Here is a 17390-nt window from a genome sequence, read left to right on the forward strand (position 1 = left end):
GCTGTTACGCCGCACATTCAGCTGCACCGTAGCTACCGAGCCGGCTCCCCGGGCTTTTCCACCTCACGCCACGGCAGAGGGCGTGGCGAAGGGCTGCGGGGCGCTCGTCAGGGCGGCGCCGGGAGGAGAACGACGCCGCTTTCCCCCTCCGCCCGCTTCCCCTCTCCGCAGCGGGTCTCCCCGCCCGTCGCAGCGGCTCTCCCCACCCGCGCGGTCCGCCCCGCCGCCTCCCGGCAGCCGCCGCCCCCTCAGGCACCGCTCCGCGGGGCGGCGGCGGCGCGCACGCGCGTCCTTTGGCAGGGCACGGCCCGCAGGGGGGCGGGAACGCCGCAGAGCGAGGCAGGAGAGGAGGGATGCGCCGAGAGGGCGGGGTCCGGGCAGGCCACGCCCGGTCTGGCTGGCGCCGGCCGGGGCGGGGGACGCAACTTCTACGGGACGGCAAGGCGGGAGCCGTTCCGTTCCGCAAGGGTCGCGCGGCCCGGCCCGGCTGCGGGGAGGGAGAAGCACGGCGAGAGGCGCCGGGACGAAGTTTGGGAGCCGCCCCGCGGCCCGGAGGCCGAGGCGGGAGGGGCCGGAGGCCGCGGCGTAGGGAGCATGGGAGGTCCGGCCCGGCCTCGCCGCTGCGGCGTCCGCGGGGGCGCCTCCGTGTGCTGCGCGCAGTAACAGCGGCCCGCCTTTCCTTGGCCTCCTCACCCCGCGGCGAGGAGCTCTCCGGGACGGCGTGCGGAGGCGGCCGGGAGCCCCCCCGAGGAGCCCGGATCCCTACGCGAAGCTTCGTCTCGGGGCCGGAGGCAGCTCCGCATGGCGGCTCCGGGCGCGCAGCCGGGGCGCGGGGCTCTCCGAAGAACGCCGTGAGCCCGCCCGCCTCCCTGCCTCCCCCCGGCCCTGCCTGGCCCGCCGGCGCCCTCCGAGCGAACTTCTTCCGCCATGGAGCCCCCGGGGATGGACTATTTCTGCGCCCAGGTGCAACAGAAGGACGTGGGCCGCAGGCTGCAGGTCGGCCAGGAGCTGCTGGAGTACCTGGGCGACCCCGCCCGCTCCCCCGACGTGGAGCAGGACCAGCAGCGCCTCGACAAAGTGATCGACGAGCTGGCGGCTTGGGTCAACTCCAGCAACTTTAAGGTGAGGCCGGCCGGGGACTGCCCGGCGTTCCCGTCGTCCTTAGGCGGCTCTGCCGTACGTGGGAAGTTGCGTCGGAGCTCCGTAGCGGCCCGGCGGTGGCTCACGTTGGGCTGTTTGTTCGCCGTCGGCTGAGGGGCGGCGATCGGCGGTCACGTCGGGGAACGATTCCGCCGGCGGGGAGCCGGCCCGGAGCGATCGGCAGTTCCACGGCGGGGATTTCCGTGTGCTGCCTGCGAGCGCCCGGGCCGTCGGCGGGCGGCGGTGTGGGCACGCCGCGCTGCCTTTTCTCCCTTGAGAGCCCTTACTATAACGGAGGGCGTCGGCTGCGGGAGAGAGCGAGAGCGGGGCGGGCTCTTGGGCTGTGCTGGGAAGAGGGACCGGTTGGTTCCTTGTCTCGGCAGGACGACTTACGCTGTTTCCCTTGTAAAGGGGTGAAACTGAGAGTGGAAAAGCCGACGTCGAGGTTGTGGTGGTTTCTTTCCGTCTGTCTCTCGCTGGTGGCCCCGTGTATGCGCGGTTGTGTTTTGGAGGGTTGTGTCGCGAGCTGTTAATTGCAACAGAGCGATTTGTTGGGTGCTTTGTGAGCAGCTCCTGTGCTCCCCTGTGCGGTGGTGGCTGCCGGCATCGCTGCCTCACTCACAGTGGAAGTTAGCGGATGCTGGGAAGCTGCGCTCTGCGTCTGACCTGCGTGTTTTGTCTTGAGCAAGCACGTGTTGGAACGGATCTGCAGAGAGCAAGCCCAGCTGAGCTGCTCTGTGCCATGTCGAAATGTTAGACCTCTGTTTTTTTTTTTTTCACAGAATGGCCAGGGTTGGAAGGGACCTCAACAATCATGCATCTCTAATCCCCCTGCCACATGCAGGGACACCAACCTCCACATTTAATACCAGACCAGGCTGCACAGGGCCCCATCCAACCTGGCCTTGAACATCTCCAGGGATGGGGCATCCACAGCCTCTCTGGGCAGCCTGTTCCAGCACCTCACCACTCTCTCTGTAAAGAACTTCCCCCTGACAATGTTGTTAATAACCTCAGGATCTGAATGATAATGTGGCAGGTGCTGCAGGCTCCTGCGCATCTTCAAGACAAATATTTGATTAATCGTTTTTTTTTTTAATTACTTTATTTTTGTTCATTTGTTGGATACCTTTTCCTCTGCGAAGGAGCGGATATAACAGCACTAGAAAATTCTGTTTTCTGTCTTCTGTGTTGCTGAATGTTTTGCAGCTTGATGTGGCTGGTTAGTTGAGCAGCGATACTGGCTGGCAGCTGACTTATTCATCAGAACTGTTGAGCCTGATGAGCTGGAGCAGCAAGTCGGGAACATTCAAGGAAGTTAGGAGAGGGAGCACTGTTTCCTCCTAGGTGACGGGTGTGGGTAATGAGGGAATAACTAACATAACTCGCCCTGGATATGCTGTGTCATTTTCCACTGACAGAAAACTCAGTTTTTGCTTATGATGTGATTTACTAACCACACCGAAAACAGCAATGAGAGATTTACTAACCACACTGAAAACAGCAATGAGAGATGCAGGGGCTCTGGGTTCAGAGCTGTGCTTTTAGCTGAGAAATGCCATCCTGGGAAGGGGTAAGAACTGGAGGGAATAAGAATAGAAGGGTGGATTTGTCAGACTTGGTAACAAATGGGGAAAAACAAATAGGTGTGGTGTACACAGGTACAGACTTGTTATCAGCAGGGTTGAATCAGCTTGTGCAAGATTTTGACCGCTTAAATAGTGCTTTTGCCTTCTTGATGTTGGCAGCTAGTCACAGAGCTGTAATAAGCAAAACAAAACTGGTAGTTCTGAACTCTGGAAGCAGATTAGGGAAAACTTGTGAGTTCATCTAGCTCATGGAAGAGGAATGCACGATTACCAGTTTGAGTAGCTGACAAATCAGTAAGGTGGAATTAAGAATGTGTGGATGGGTGCTGAAATGGGATGGAGTGGTACTGAAGGTTTGTTGGGGAACACTGGAAGTACTCTGAAGAGGGAGATGAGTCCTCGTTGAAGGCTGTTGAAGGCTGTCTGTAACAGGCTGTCTGTAACGGTTGCTTTGCGGGCTGAGTTAGCATGTCCGTCAGAGTTCTTATGCAATCAGTGATTAAGTGTCTTCCAGAGACACCAGGGAGAGCACAAAGGATGTGCATGTTTGAACGCCTTCAGTTTGGTCCTAATTAGAACTAGAGTGTTGCCCACTGAACTGGGAATGGTGTGCTGAGCGTTCTGGCACTATGGTTTGTTTTGTTTTGTGGTAGTTGGGACTGCTTGCTTTCTTCCTACAACCTAGAGGTCTTTGTGTCTGTGTTTTTAAATGGCTGCTTTCCCAGGGCTGTGAAGAGCAATGGAGAAAAAAACTTAGGGAAGTGAATTATGTAATCTTCCTTTTTAAGGAGGAGATAAGTTGGATGCAAAGCATTAAGAGTTGACTGATGGTGGTTTTTTGCTGGTATTTGTTTTCCCAAAGCTTAGAAATACCTGGCAATCACAAGACTGGAACAATGCTAATATTTGTGTTCAGGCTTGTGGGCCAACTTCAAGCAGTAAACTCATTCCACTTTCCTGAGGGTATCCTATCCTTCTATTACTGATACGTACTTAGAAGCTTTGTTATATTAACCTGCATGTTCTTCCCTGTGAATGATGCCTAGTCCGAACAGATTTGGAAGACCTGCCATACTCAACAGTCACTTGAAAAGAATTACAGGATTATCTAAGTTGAAACAGTCTGGTAGCTCAAACTGTTTTGTGTCTGAGTCAGATAAGTAATCTGGAAATCTGCTTTGATACATCTGCTGAAGAGTTGTAAGATGACATTGGAGAAATACAGCTTCAGCTGCAGAGTTGAGCAAGTCTGCTTTTGGTAGCTAGCAGTTTGTGTTCTGTGGTCCATTTCAGAGCCCATGAAATCAAATAGTAGTCCTCTCAAAATGTAATTTTTGAGTAGTGAAGCCAACTTGCTGATCTACAGCTAAATCATGTGTGACTGGAAGTAGTAAAAATTACTACCAAAATTCTGATGGGAAGTCAAGGTATTGCTTATGTGAGAAGAGAAGCAATGTTTGGATTTCTAACCTTTGCAGTAGAGATGTTCTGTTCAATTGCAGCAGGAAATCAGTAAATGAATGTTGTTCCTGTGTCAGAGCAGCAGATTACTATTGCATGACAAACAAAGTTGGATTTCATACAGTCTCTTGCAGGTAATGTGGTTTGTCTGTTATTCCCAAGCAAATCCTTGGAGTTAGTGGTTACTCTGTGCTTCTTGGAAAACAGGCTGTTTCTTAAGCTTTGCTCGTCAGCTCAGCAAATGCAGGAGATGCTAAAATAACAGCAGTGTGGCTGCTGTATTTATCTGTTATCATTTTAGGAAGTATGTGTTGTGTCTTTGATTCAACCGAAGGCTACCAGCAGGAGGAGTTCACAGCATGCAGCAAGGAAGGGAAATCTGCACTGCAGTTTTAAAGTCAAGAAACAAGTTTAGGGTAGTAGCAGCAGTTGTAACTTCTGTGCATACACGTAAGTGGTAGTGGGGAGCTGAATGAGGAAATGACTTAATAAAAGGAAACAATTGACAATTGAGAGATGGTTGACAGGGGCCATGCATGAACATGCATTGATGTGGCACCGCTTGACATATGACACACATGGACACATGACATGTTTTGACAAACATGCTTTCACATGCATAAATACAACATCTGTTGACCAGCATCAGCATGGGGTGGCATTTGACAATTGTTGATATGAGATATGTTGACTGATGTGTTAACAAAAGAAACATGTGGCATCATACATGTCATGACATCACAGCGCAGAAAAAGACATCTGTTAACATGCCAGTCATTGACAAGCATTTACATAACTCACGTTTGGACAAGTGTGACGGTGTGACACATGTTGACACACATGAACACAAGAGTTGTCATGTCACACAGTGCCCTTTGACATGTGGTGACAAGCTTCAAGAGGTGTCACATGTCACAGTGTGACAACACTACATGCTTAGATGATGATGTATGTCATGCTACACTCTTTGGTGTGTTAGTGTGCCATTCACAGGGAAGAACATGTTAGTATGCTTTCTTTGGCATGCAAATTGCTTTAGTGGATGTGTGGATGTGACCACATAATGCTGGTGTATGTTGACATGGAAAGTCACATATCAACGTGTGATGTGTCAATTTGCAACGCACTTAGGTAGCCTGACCCTCTGGTATATGTGGCATGCCTCATCATGTGTCAGTGCATGACATGCTTCTGCACATCGACATGCAACATGCTTCAGCACACATTGTCACACATTAACATGTGACATGTTTAAAAAAGAAATGTTTTGGCATGTAGCAGACTGAGGTGTATCAACATGTGACGTATGCTGACAGATCAACAGGCAATATGCCTCGACATCTATTATCTCACAGTGGTGTTCTTAAATGCTTCGGCAAGCAACATGCTTTGATACATGTCATCACTCTGGACTCTTCAGCGTGCTTTGACACGTGTTGACACACTGTATGTTTTGGCACGCTTTGATATGTGTTAATGTGTGATGATTTGGCACACTTACACGTTGATGTGGACCTACGTTTATACACTTCCACGTGTTGATGTGTGACATGCTACAACTCTCAAACACTCGGGCACATGAAACACTGATTTACGTGTGGTAACACTGAACATGTGCTGGCACTCACTGGCACAGTATAAGTAGCAACATGCAGGGTGTTGATACGTGACAGTGAGTATCAGCAATGACAGAATACAGGGATGTGATATGTGACAACATACGAGATGAACTGTGTTGACTTGCATTGATGTGTGTCACACGTGCACTTTTGACATACACTGACACATCATACGTGGTGTGACAACACAAAATATATCAGCATTCAAGTCTTGCTTATGCGTGAGCACATCACATATGAACATATTTGAATGTCAGTCAGGGCTGTGCTGTACATGTTAATGTGCTGCATGAATCAACACACTGCACATGTGAACACATGCACGCAACATGCTTAATACCATGTTAATTTTATTTAGACTATGAGAGATATGTCCCCAGTTGAAGACAGTGGAAAAGAGCCATGCTGATGATGACATTAGTATGTGGCCCAGTGCTGTTGGAGCACTTGGAGCCTTTACGTTGTAGATCAGTTCTGCTGCAGCTCCATGGCATGTACCCCAGCATTTCCTGCAGGTCAAGGGAGGAGGTCCTTCCCTTCTGCTCACCATCTGTGTGGCTGCACCTGGAGCACTGGCTCCAGTTCTGGGCTCCTCTGCGCAATTGAGATGTGGACATACAGGAGAGTTGTGAAGGGCCTGGAGCACCTCTCCTGTGAGGAGGCTCAAGGAGATGTCAGCTGTCTTTGTAAACACCTGAAGGGAGATTACTCAGAGAGCAGAGCTGGGCTCTTTGCAGTGGTGCCTAGAGCCAGGACAAGAGGCAGAGGGCAAAAACCAGAGCATGGGAGGCTCCCTCTGAACACATGCAGCAGCACTTTGGTGCTTTGCAGATGGCAGAGCGCTGGCATGGACTGCCCAGAGAGGCTGTGGGCTCTCCTCCTTAGAGATCTCCAGAAGCACCTGGGCACCGTGCTCTGGGTGTACCTGCTGGAGCAGGGGCTGGGACAGATGGACCCAGAGGTCTCTGCCCTCCTTAGACCTGCTGTGATTCTGTGATGCCAACTGATAACAGCTCCCTAAAAAGGTGTGCTTGAACACTCAGCGTGGTGTTTAAATTGGTCGTATTTACTGTGGTGGCTTATATGTACTAGTTAGTGAAGCAGAACTCTGCATTTGCTAATTAATTCATTGATAGACAAGTTAGAAAGAACCAGCACCATCCATGTAAATGTGACTTACATTGTAAGAGCTGATTAGACTATCCTTTTCACAAGGAGGGATACAAACATATGGACCACACAGGCTCTGGATCAAACTACTCTTACAGGAAGGAAAATGCAGGTGGTCAGATTCTGTGATGGTAATGCTCAGTGTAGGACTTTCCTCTGATAACTGTCAGGCGTCTCACTGAGATTTATGGAGCCTCAGATCTTCCAAATGCTGTTTGTGCCCAGGTGAGACTTTAAAGAAACAAAACCCCAAACCGTAGCGGCACAGCACTGGAAGGATTCATCACCAGGTATTTGCTGTCTTACTCAGGAATGTTCTTCAGGATTGTAACAAGCAGATAGGTAATAAAAGGCAGTCTTGCGTGTGTCACCTGTTGTAAGTCTCTGAGCTGTTCATCTGCAGAATAGAGGACTTAAGAGAGATTTAAGGAATGTATCAAACATGGAGAAGGGAGATTCTGTAAGTGCCTTTACGGAGGGAAGGGCTGCAGTTTTGTGTATTAATAGAGAACAGAATACTTACAAAGGAAAGCTATCTTACAGTTTGCCATTAGAGAACAGGTCTAAAGTGGAATTTGTAGTCTGGAAACAGATGCATAAGAAAACAGAATGTTTATCCAAAATAATTCAAAGAAAATCTCAACCTGAAGTCTTTTATAGCATGAAAAGCTATAAAAATAACTTTAAAGGAAGGAGTCTTTATGAAGCTTTGATGTTACCCTAAAAACTGATTTGTTATTTAAAGTTAACAATTATAGTATTCCACTTCCTCGTCTTCCTAAATCTTAGCTGCAGTTACTTAGTGGAAAGATATTAATTTAATATGGGATAGCATCCACTTATGTTTGCTATTGTCTGTTAGCGTGTAGTAAAATGAGTTTCCAAGTAAGTTGGAATTTTGTGCCTCCCACTTAGGAGGAGATCTAGTCTAGAAATAATAAATCCATTAAAATCTGTTCCATTATGTGGTTGTTTCAGGTCCTGGATTTTATGGGTGGCTTAGCAGTCTGTTTTCCTATGGAAGCACGAGTCCCGTGATGCTGTGTGTGTGGGCTGCCTGTGCTCCCATTCATCTCCACTCAGATTGGTTTTGGCTTGTTGCCTGGGGTGGACGGTTGTTACAGCGAAGGATTTTAAGAAAACATTCTTTCTGAAGAAAATGAGGTTTCAAATTCTATGGAAATAAATAGCTGATAGGAGGGATTAATTCTGCTTGTGTATTCGTGGGGAAATTACAAATGCCGGTGTTTCAGAAGGGCTTTTCTTGGGCATGGGCCTCTTCATGGGCAGCACCTCGAGGTAGCTGCAAGATGTGAAAATGTATGTTGTGTGTTCACAGCGAGCTGCTGGAGGGAATTAGGAACGAAAATTGTAACTGGGTGCAGGATAATAAAAGGGGAGAAGACGTGTCCCAGCTGGTCACAGTGGGTTGGTTTAACCAGCTGCTTCTGACCATGTTCTGGTTCTGATGTAAATGGCTGTTGAACTCAGGCTGGTTTCTGCTCACAGCTGGGAATTCCTCAGAATTCCAGTAGCATTTTGAACTATGTGCTGCTTTCTGAATCTTGAACAGTATCGAGTGAAGAGAAAAGAAAACTTGTGTAGCTGAGGAGGTAGGCAGAGGAGTGGTGTGGTCTGCACTGTGATGAGAGACTGTCAGTTTCTCTGAATTCTGCTGGGGGTTCAGAAAAAGGTTGTCATTGCTTTGTATGAGCTACGTAACCAGACTGAAGCAAGTCTCAGCATCTGGGAAATACTTCTTTTTCTTGCTTGTATTAGTGCTTACACATGAGGGCTTGATTTGTTTTGAGTTTTAATCTGTTTGCCTTTTCTGTGTCTGGGAACTGCACTTCCAGACTCCTTTCAGTTATTTTTTTCTTTCATCTTATTTTTTTTGCTGAGGCTTTCTGTTGGATGTTTCTTTCAGCAGCTGGTAGAGGAGGTGAGACCCTAAGCAATATGCCTGTCCTGCTGCTGGTCTGTTTCTAAGGAGCTTTGGTTTCCACTTCATGTGGAGCTAAATCTCTGGCAGCCTTCTTTTAAAGGAATAAGCAGCAGAACCACAGTACTAATATTTCAACCCAGAGAGATGAACAGCTACTTCCAACTCCTGAGTCCTTTTAATGAATTACTTGAATTTTTATCATTTACAGTTGCAAATAGTGAAACACTGAAGTTTTAACATTTATTTTCTTCCTATTTTAAGGCAAGTATTGAAAAATCTGAACTGCTGTGCTAAATGTAGATATAATTGATCCGTTCCAAACATTTGCTGACAAATTTGTGTTAATGAAAGCTGTTAAGAAATTGGCAGCACTGTAATAAGGAGTTTCATTTTCTTTAAGATATGGTGGTTGAGCATGTTTTCTTATAAAGTTAGTGATTTCTGTAGCATATACTCTAAAGAATTCTGTACTCTTCAGTTTTGTATATCTGATGCTTTTCTTTTCAACAGGTGGCGTTACTGGGATTAGATGTTTTAGGTGCCTTTGTCCACAGACTATCGGGACGCTTTAAATCCTACATAGGAACTGGTAAGTGAAAAGTCACCTTATTTTAAGACCAAAAGGAAGAAGGAATGCTGCACCCCTACCCCTAGCAGTGGTAGCTGGACATGTGGAGTTAAGTCCTAACTCAAATGTGTGAATTTCACTTATCTGCTCATTTCATTTTGCTGCTGTCCTTGAGAACAGATTGCAGTTCCAGGGCATTCACATTGTTGTTTTATCACAGGCTGTTTTTAACAGAAGTGCCTGGCTTCATGTCCTTGTCCAGAATGTGTGTGAATTATCTTGTGTCTTGTCCTCCTGCACAACCAGTTATGTTAAATTGCCTGTCAAAACTTCAAGCTTGCTCTTCTTTGGGTTTCCACCGTTGCCTTTAACTGTTAAGAAATCAGCAAAATTTGACAGGTTATGAATACAAAGATTAATTTGTGATAAGTTAATAACTAAATCAACAGAACACATGTCTTAGGATGCTGTGGAATAGTATTTCTGCTGCAGCAAAGTGCTACGGAACTTACATATTTTGTTGCAGAGGGTTTTGTTTGCGTGGTTGGTTTTGTACTTCGGTAAGGGAAATTGACTCATATTGTGCTCATGGAATATTGATTTATGAGTGCAGTTTGTAGCTAGCTACAGACAGTGCTGGGCTTCAAAGTCTTACTATGTTTTGGCTTATATTTTAGTTACTTGTAGAACCTGAAGTTTCAATGATCTTACTGATGGTTGTAATGCTTTCTCTTTGTTTCTTCTGTTTTTGCCTCAAGTGAGCTGTTTAGGTTCACACTTAGACTCTTCCATTGAAAAAGCTTTTTGTTCACTCCTGGTAGTTGTGTACACTGAGACTGTGAGCAAATAAAGATGTTTATTTATTTATTTATTCAATCTTGGTAGCATTTGTACGGAAAGGAGAGAAATACTGGCACTAGGTAACGTGTAGCATCAGTGGGCATCTGAAGCCAAGTATTCCAAAAGTATTTTCTAGAAAAGCTGAGAAGCAGTGCCCTCAACTGGAGTGAGTCTTCTGAGCATCTCCAAAATGAAGACCTATAAGATCCATTATGCTCAGTGTGCAAGTCAAACCTCTGCATGATCAGCTTTTCTATAAGCTTAACAGACAGGAAAAAAAAAAGGTTACAGAATGCACCATGTCCTGTAAAAAGGTTTGGGTCATTTTCAGCTCATACCAGTGAAGCAGAAATACCAGAACTCGATGATTCATGCTGACTGAGGGTAATAGAGAGTTGAGAGTAATTAAAGGACACTGTTGAAAAAGAAATCTGCTTCCTTCAAAATGTAAAGAACCACCAGTTTCGCAGATCATAATGTGTTGGCTCTGCAGATGTGACTCCAGTAACTCAGATCAAAGATGTGTGTCTGACAGTGGCCCATTTCCAGGTGCCTGAGAACAAAGTAAGAACAGGATAATACTGTAAGGATTACTCCTTCAACATGACGTGCAAACTGCCTACAGTCCTGGAGTTTAGAGCCAGCTGAGGCATAGATGTTGCCTTCAGTGTCTTCTTTAATGTCGCTGTTTTTGTACAGTTCATGGTTTTTGAATCTATGTATGCTTTGACTTCTGAAGTGTACTGTAGTAATGCTTAATTGTGCATGGTGTGACAAAACTCATTTTTTGGACTGGCTATGTAATAACTTCGTGCTTGCTCACCACATACATTAAGAACGTAAGTCATAATTTCTGTTCTTCTTATAACTGACTGCCTGTCTTTGTCTCACTTATCTTCCGTGCCCTTTCTCTTCTATCCCTGTCCCTTCACTCCTCTGTGGTTTGTTTCTTGTACACTGTTCCACAGTTTTTATTGTTCTTGTTGCTCCTTTCAGTGCCTTTTAGTTGTAAAGCTTTTGAACTGAGGAATTCAAAACAGCTGAGAAGGAATCTATTTTTATTATGGCACAATTATGTTTGTTTCCGTTACATCACAGATTACTTTCATAATTATTGATAATCCTTTTTTTTTTTTTTTTTTTACATTACTGCTTCCTGAAAATTGACCCAATGTATTCATGAAACTGTCTCACAACATGTTTCTTTTTCAGTGATGGTGCGTTTACAGCCCAGCCTGATGTTTCTCAGTTACTGCCTTGTGCATGATTCTCTATTTATTTCTATGATACCTTCATTCTTGTAAGCCCCCTTCTTGAGAATATTGTAAAAACTCACCTGCATTCTGTCAGCTGAGTTTCCTTCTGCAGAACTGTACTTCAGAGGGCTCTCAGAAGTTTGTAAGCTATCATGAAGGTGTTGCCTCCTATTCTCTGCTGGAGCTGATAGTGCATGTACTAATTTTAAGTGTAGAAGGTTCTTTACAGCTAGAAGAAACTACTTTGGCTAGGGTTTTAGATGGGATGGCCTCTGCATTGTAGCTGGATGATGAAAGTTGCGTGGAGGCAGGAAAAAAAGAAGTTATTTTTCTTCGCCAGGAACTTCTACAAAGTTTCCATAACCATTTATTTGAGGAGATGGGGAATCCTGTATTGTAGATGTGCAGACTTCTGGTCTTCAGTAATCAACTGTGTCTATATTTGTCTCCTGCTGTCTTCCAGGGAGAAACCTTTCCAGGCCTGTTAATCTTGTTCAGGGATTTCTTTAATTGCACGTGACAGTATGCTCCCTAGTTTTATTTTTTGGGTGATTTTTCCCTTCGTATTTTCACTGAGTTCACCCTCAGTGTTTTCTTTTTAACATTTTCCATACATCATTATTGCTGAAGCTGCTGTCAGTTCCTCATTGACAGCTCAACATTATTTTACAAAATCAGTGGGGTGGCAGGGGTGGTTTTCTTTTTAATTGGGAATGATCTGCACCTTCAGCTTCACTCTCCGGTGGAGAAGAAGTTATTCAAGTGAAGTTACAGTTTTGGTGGATTTTTTGGTTGTTGTTGTTAAAGGGAATTACTCCTCACCCAGACCTTGCTTCCCCTTCCCTGTGTGGTCCCTGAGTAGCTCCCTTCTGGCCTCTTGGTGTCCTTCTGGTTCTCCAGATGGGGCTGTGGGGGAATCAGTTTCCCAAGCAACACTAACAGAAGAAAATAGCAATCTCTTCCCAGTTTGTTTCCATTTCTTGCAAATGCTCCATGATTTCAGTATCATGGCTTCTGGAAGGCAGTAGCTATGTTCCCCAGTAGTGCTCTGCAGTGTCAGCAGCCTCTCAGACACTGCTCTGTAAATCTAACTGGAACAAGACACTAAGTGCATATTTTAGGTGGCATAAACAGGAGATGTGCAACCCCTCTGTGGTTCCTGTGCTTTCGTTGGGTATTTTAGGATGTTAGAAAGCAAGCTGTTAGTGATGATCTTTAAGCCTTTAAACTCACACTCTTCTCTGCAGGGTCAAGTGCTTCATCTGTCAAGGAAAGGCTTGGTCTGCAGATGGTGTCTGTTTGCATGGCTCAAGTGTATGCTAAGTCTGAGGACACCACTAAATTGGAGGAGCTGTTGACTCCCTCAAGGGCAGAGAGGCCTTGCAGGAAGATCTTGATATATGGGAGGGCTGGGCAGTCACCACGTGCCTGAAGCTGAACAAGAGCTAGTGCCAAAATCTGCACCTGGGATGAGGCAGCCCAGGACATGTGTACAAACCTGGGGACAAGAGGCAGGACTTCATTCACTTCCAGAGGAAACAAGCCAGTGTTGCATGTGGCTTCTTTCAAGGTGGCATCCTTTTATGAAGAACCACATCACATACTCCCTGCTGCTGACATGACTGTTTTAGGAACTTGGACACAACAATTTGGATTTTTTTGATAGTACTTAGAGCTGCTGTGAATTGCTTTACAAGCAATGAGAGTCAGGGTATGTGTTAGTGGATAAGATTCAAGGATTATGTTCTGGAAAAATAGAGCAGATTAAGGAATATTTGAGTTTTCTGTCTCTCACTATTTAGTACTAATGCTCGTTCTGTGATTAAAAGAGATTACATAAGAGTACTTAATTGCCTTGTCACGATCTGTTTTCCCAGGTGAAGGCATCAATTATTAAAATACTGTATATAACAAGTAATTTGGTTCTCTAAAGAAGCGAACGTTGTTTTGCCGCTGTTCCTTATTCTGCTTCCCAGCCCATCCTTATGAGAATGGTTGCTTAAAAAATGTTATTTGTTCTTTTTTTTTCTTCCTATTCCATATACAGTTCCTGAAAAAGTTTTAAGTCCTTTGACTGCCCTGATGTAAGAAATGCCAGCTGGAGTCAGACATAGATGCAGTGGTTCATTCAGTGGGGCCTGGCTTCCATCTGTGGTCGGTTACATCTTACTGCTTTCACATCCCCACTCATTGTACATCTGTGTCTTTTCTCTTTGGCAACTGTTTATCAACTCACTGTCCATAAATTTCTGAAATTCAAACCTGCTGATGCTATCTATCTTTCAGTGTTCCACGATGATGGATTCTGAGAGTTTGCTGGTCTAAAAAATAAATAAACAGATAAATAGGAAAATCACAACAGCTCACTTGTTTTTAAACTGCAATCTAACTCTTTTCAGCACTGTTTATACCATGTTTTTCTAAACCAACGCCATCACCAGGGATTTCCACCATCAGGATGTTCAGTATACGACACACAAAAGTGATCAGTAACTCAGAATTTATTTTTTTTTATTTAGAAGATGAATTTCAAAGGAAATTGTAGCTTTTTCCCCCAGTTAGTGAACAGCGGTTTTGGATGGAATGACATTTTTTGGATAGAAAGGGCTTAAACATGCAGCATAATTGCAGTGTGACTGTTCAGTAGGTGGATTTAATGGTGTATGGAAAAATGTTTTCCTCCTTACCATGAAAATCAAGAAGCGTATTAGGATGAGATATCATGGGCATGTATGATGTTGAAAAACGTGATACTTTCAGGTTTTATGGACTCACTTTTTTTTTCAGATTTTTATTAATCAATTTGAAATGCTGAAACTAATGTTGGGGTCTGCTGTTGGATAAGCCTAAGCCTAAATATAAAACCTGGAATAATTTAGGTTGGAAGGGACCTGTGAGTTCCTCTGGCCCAAGTCTCTGCTCAAAGTGTGACTGACCTCAAAAGTTAGACTAAACTTTGAAATTAAATCAAATTGTTCATCAAAGATAAAGCTTTTTTTTTTTTTTTTCTTTTTCAATTTATGTGAGAGAAGCCTGCCTCAGAGATACCCTGTTGCATGTAAATGCGTGTCAGTTGTTCTGACTTTGGCTTAGTAATCTCAGGAAGAACCCTGTTGGATATGTGCCGTAGGATTATTTTAAACAATAAATGTTGAATATTTCTTTTTTGTTTGTTTCAGGAAAGGCTGCAAAGGGAGACTCAGTTATCTGTATTTTTTTCCTCTAGAACAGATGTTTTAAGTGGCTCATATTTTTGAGTTTCAGAGAAGATAAACTTTCTGCAGCATTTCAGAAGAACCTTAAATCTCCTTCATTTCCCTGTATGGTAAATGATCACAGCTAATAGCCACAGCCCTTCAAGTCTGTGACTTCTTCCATCTTGGTGACAGATTCCCTAGTGCTATTACAAAAACCAGAAAACCACCCACACAACTCAATCTTTAATGCTCTTTACCCTCTGTTCAGCTAGCACTGGAATTTGTATTTATTAAATAACCATAATTCTGTGTGATCAGGATGACTTTTATTTAAGTGATCAATGCTGGTGAGTTGGAGTACCATCTGCTTGCTTCTGTGGATACTTCCCTGTATGACCCTTAAAAATACAGTGTCAATAAAGTAGAGCTGACAAACTGTAGCCTTCCTTTCCCTTTCTTACCCAATTCTAATTAATGTTAGTTCCCCTTTTCATAGTTTTCTTTTCATCTAATGCATCTCTTAAAATTCTTCGGACTTGAAGCTCTCTTCTTGTGTTTCCTGGGGCTGAGACCCTGATGGATTTATGGTTATATCATGAAAGAAATGCGTGCCTTTTTTTTTCTTCCTCTCCCTTATTGATGGTGAACAGCAGGTCTAATTAATCCCATTAATGCTTGTCTTGGCTCCTGGAGAGATGCAGAGAGGCATTCATGTCTGAGATATCTCCTGACTGAACTGTCTTGCTCTGGACCATACTTCATCTTGAGGAGCATCAGAGGGGGAACAGCAAGGCCTTAGTGGACGTTTTAAGTCCAGAAGCCTGTTAAAGATTCTTTGTTTAGAAGCAGTCGTTGTGCTGTCAGACCAGCCATATCGCTGGCCTTGTCGGAGCCTCTGAGATATTCGCCTCTGTACGTCTTCCATAGAAAAGCAGTCTACTCAGATTGCTAGCATGGCTGTTTTCCCTCCCTTCTTTCTGATACCGGCAGCCATTTAGTGCTGTTTCCTGAACTGGCAAGGTTTCTGAGAAACCTAGTAGACACGGCTGCCTGAGTTTAATCTGTTTCTATCCCCAAGGCCTTTCTTTTAACGTCTGAAACAAGAAGATGCACTTTTTCGTAACAGGGTTTTTACTTACACTGTTGTTGTTCCAACTCTGGTAGAGCTGACAAGAACCATCTGAAGTTGATTCATGGAAATGTGGGTTGGCAGGAGAGGGTCTGCATAAAAGAGGCACTCTGAAAGAGTAGTGCTCAAGAGGAAAAGGAAGAAAGAGGGAGCTGGGAGCCATAATGCAAACTGAAAACTGTGTCATAACAGAAGGAACAATTGTTAAAGTTTAACAGAAGAAAGTTGTTTGTGCTACCTGTGGCATTCTTTGCTGCGGGGTCACACAGTTAAGCTGCTCAGAATTTTTTAAAATAAACTGGGTGCCATTCTAGGCACTGACTTCTGTGATTTACTTGTTTATTATCTCCTGTCCCTGTAGAGGAAATAAATATTTAATCTCCCAAGGCTGTACTCTGACTCTCCAGGCTGATTTTGGCCCCAAATCTTACATACACTGTATGTATGTCCAACTAGCAGTGATAAAATCATTACGTGAATTTGTATAAATGAAGTTTTATTTAGGTTTACCAAAAGGAAGACAAACGAAGGAAAAGAAACCATTTGGATAACAAGCTGTTAGGGATACAATACTGAGATAACTCTTCATGCACTCAGAAAATGTATAAATAGCAACTCAGCTGTAGATAGCAGGTTAGGTGGAGATAGGTCAGGCAGAATTAACGTGCACTGTAGAATACAATTGCTGACACCTTTAGGTTTACTTCACTAATGAATATTCTAAAATGTTTGTTTAACAACACAGAAATCTTGGCAGGAAAATCTCTGGGATGGCTGGTGGTGATGGAGGCTGACAGTACAATGTGGTGAGAGGGCAAAGAGAATGGGGCACAGTACTTCTTGGCTCTGCAGAGAGTAATCAGCAACTCTGCGTATGGAATCAGTGTGTCTGAAATTTAGTGTAGTGTTTTTCTGCATATCAACAGAAAGGAGTAAAAGGAAGAAAGTTGTAACACCATCACTAGTTTTTCAAACCCATTTGAAATAATTTAAATAACTGCAACCTAACCAAACTACCCTAACAACCCGCTGCTAAATCATGTCCATGTTCCACTATGTAGTGGAAGAAGTAAGAACAGCAGGATTAGTGTAAAGCAGTAGGAATACATGAGTCCATATTGTACGTGACACTGTATACTTCAGTGTGGTGAGTTCCCAAGTTCCTCAGTGAACACTGCCTTCATGTATGATGCTGCTTCTGCATCTTCACCTTCCTGTTAACTCCAGCATCAATTTAAGACTGTTTAGTTGGCAGACTGAGGCCAGAAATTACCAAATGCATATGTTTGCATTGCAGCATAAAGAGGAACATCAGGTTGATAGCGTGTGAGAAAATATAAAACTTTGTCACCCAAATGATTGTTCAGTTGTGTTTGGAATAAAGTTGGGAGATTAAAGCATTGCTTTCATTGATGTACTTTCTGGTCATCTGTTTGGGAACTAATAGCGTCTCACCTTCTAATGCAGGAATTTCAG

The 17390-nt window shown here is 44.5% G+C and overlaps 1 protein-coding gene across 12 annotated transcripts in view; it reads left to right on the top strand.

The window, feature by feature from the left end:
• Window positions 1-865: 865 nt before the first annotated feature.
• The window catches only part of CLASP2 (cytoplasmic linker associated protein 2), a 120632-nt gene continuing 104107 nt past the window's right edge, over window positions 866-17390 (top strand). For 10 of the 12 annotated variants that reach the window (XM_042889294.1, XM_042889300.1, XM_042889301.1 and 7 more), the window contains exons 1-2: window positions 867-1122; window positions 9435-9513. In XM_042889294.1, coding sequence (XP_042745228.1) covers window positions 928-1122; window positions 9435-9513 — 274 coding nt within the window. In that variant the 5' untranslated portion in view covers window positions 867-927. Of the gene's footprint in view, window positions 1123-9434; window positions 9514-17390 lie in introns of all 12 variants that reach the window. The other 2 variants (XM_042889298.1, XM_042889304.1) reach the window with 2 other exon arrangements.

This window comes from Lagopus leucura, unplaced genomic scaffold (assembly GCF_019238085.1).
Source record: "Lagopus leucura isolate 7727_CA_CO unplaced genomic scaffold, USGS_WTPT01 Super-Scaffold_100157, whole genome shotgun sequence".
NCBI lineage: Eukaryota > Metazoa > Chordata > Aves > Galliformes > Phasianidae > Lagopus > Lagopus leucura.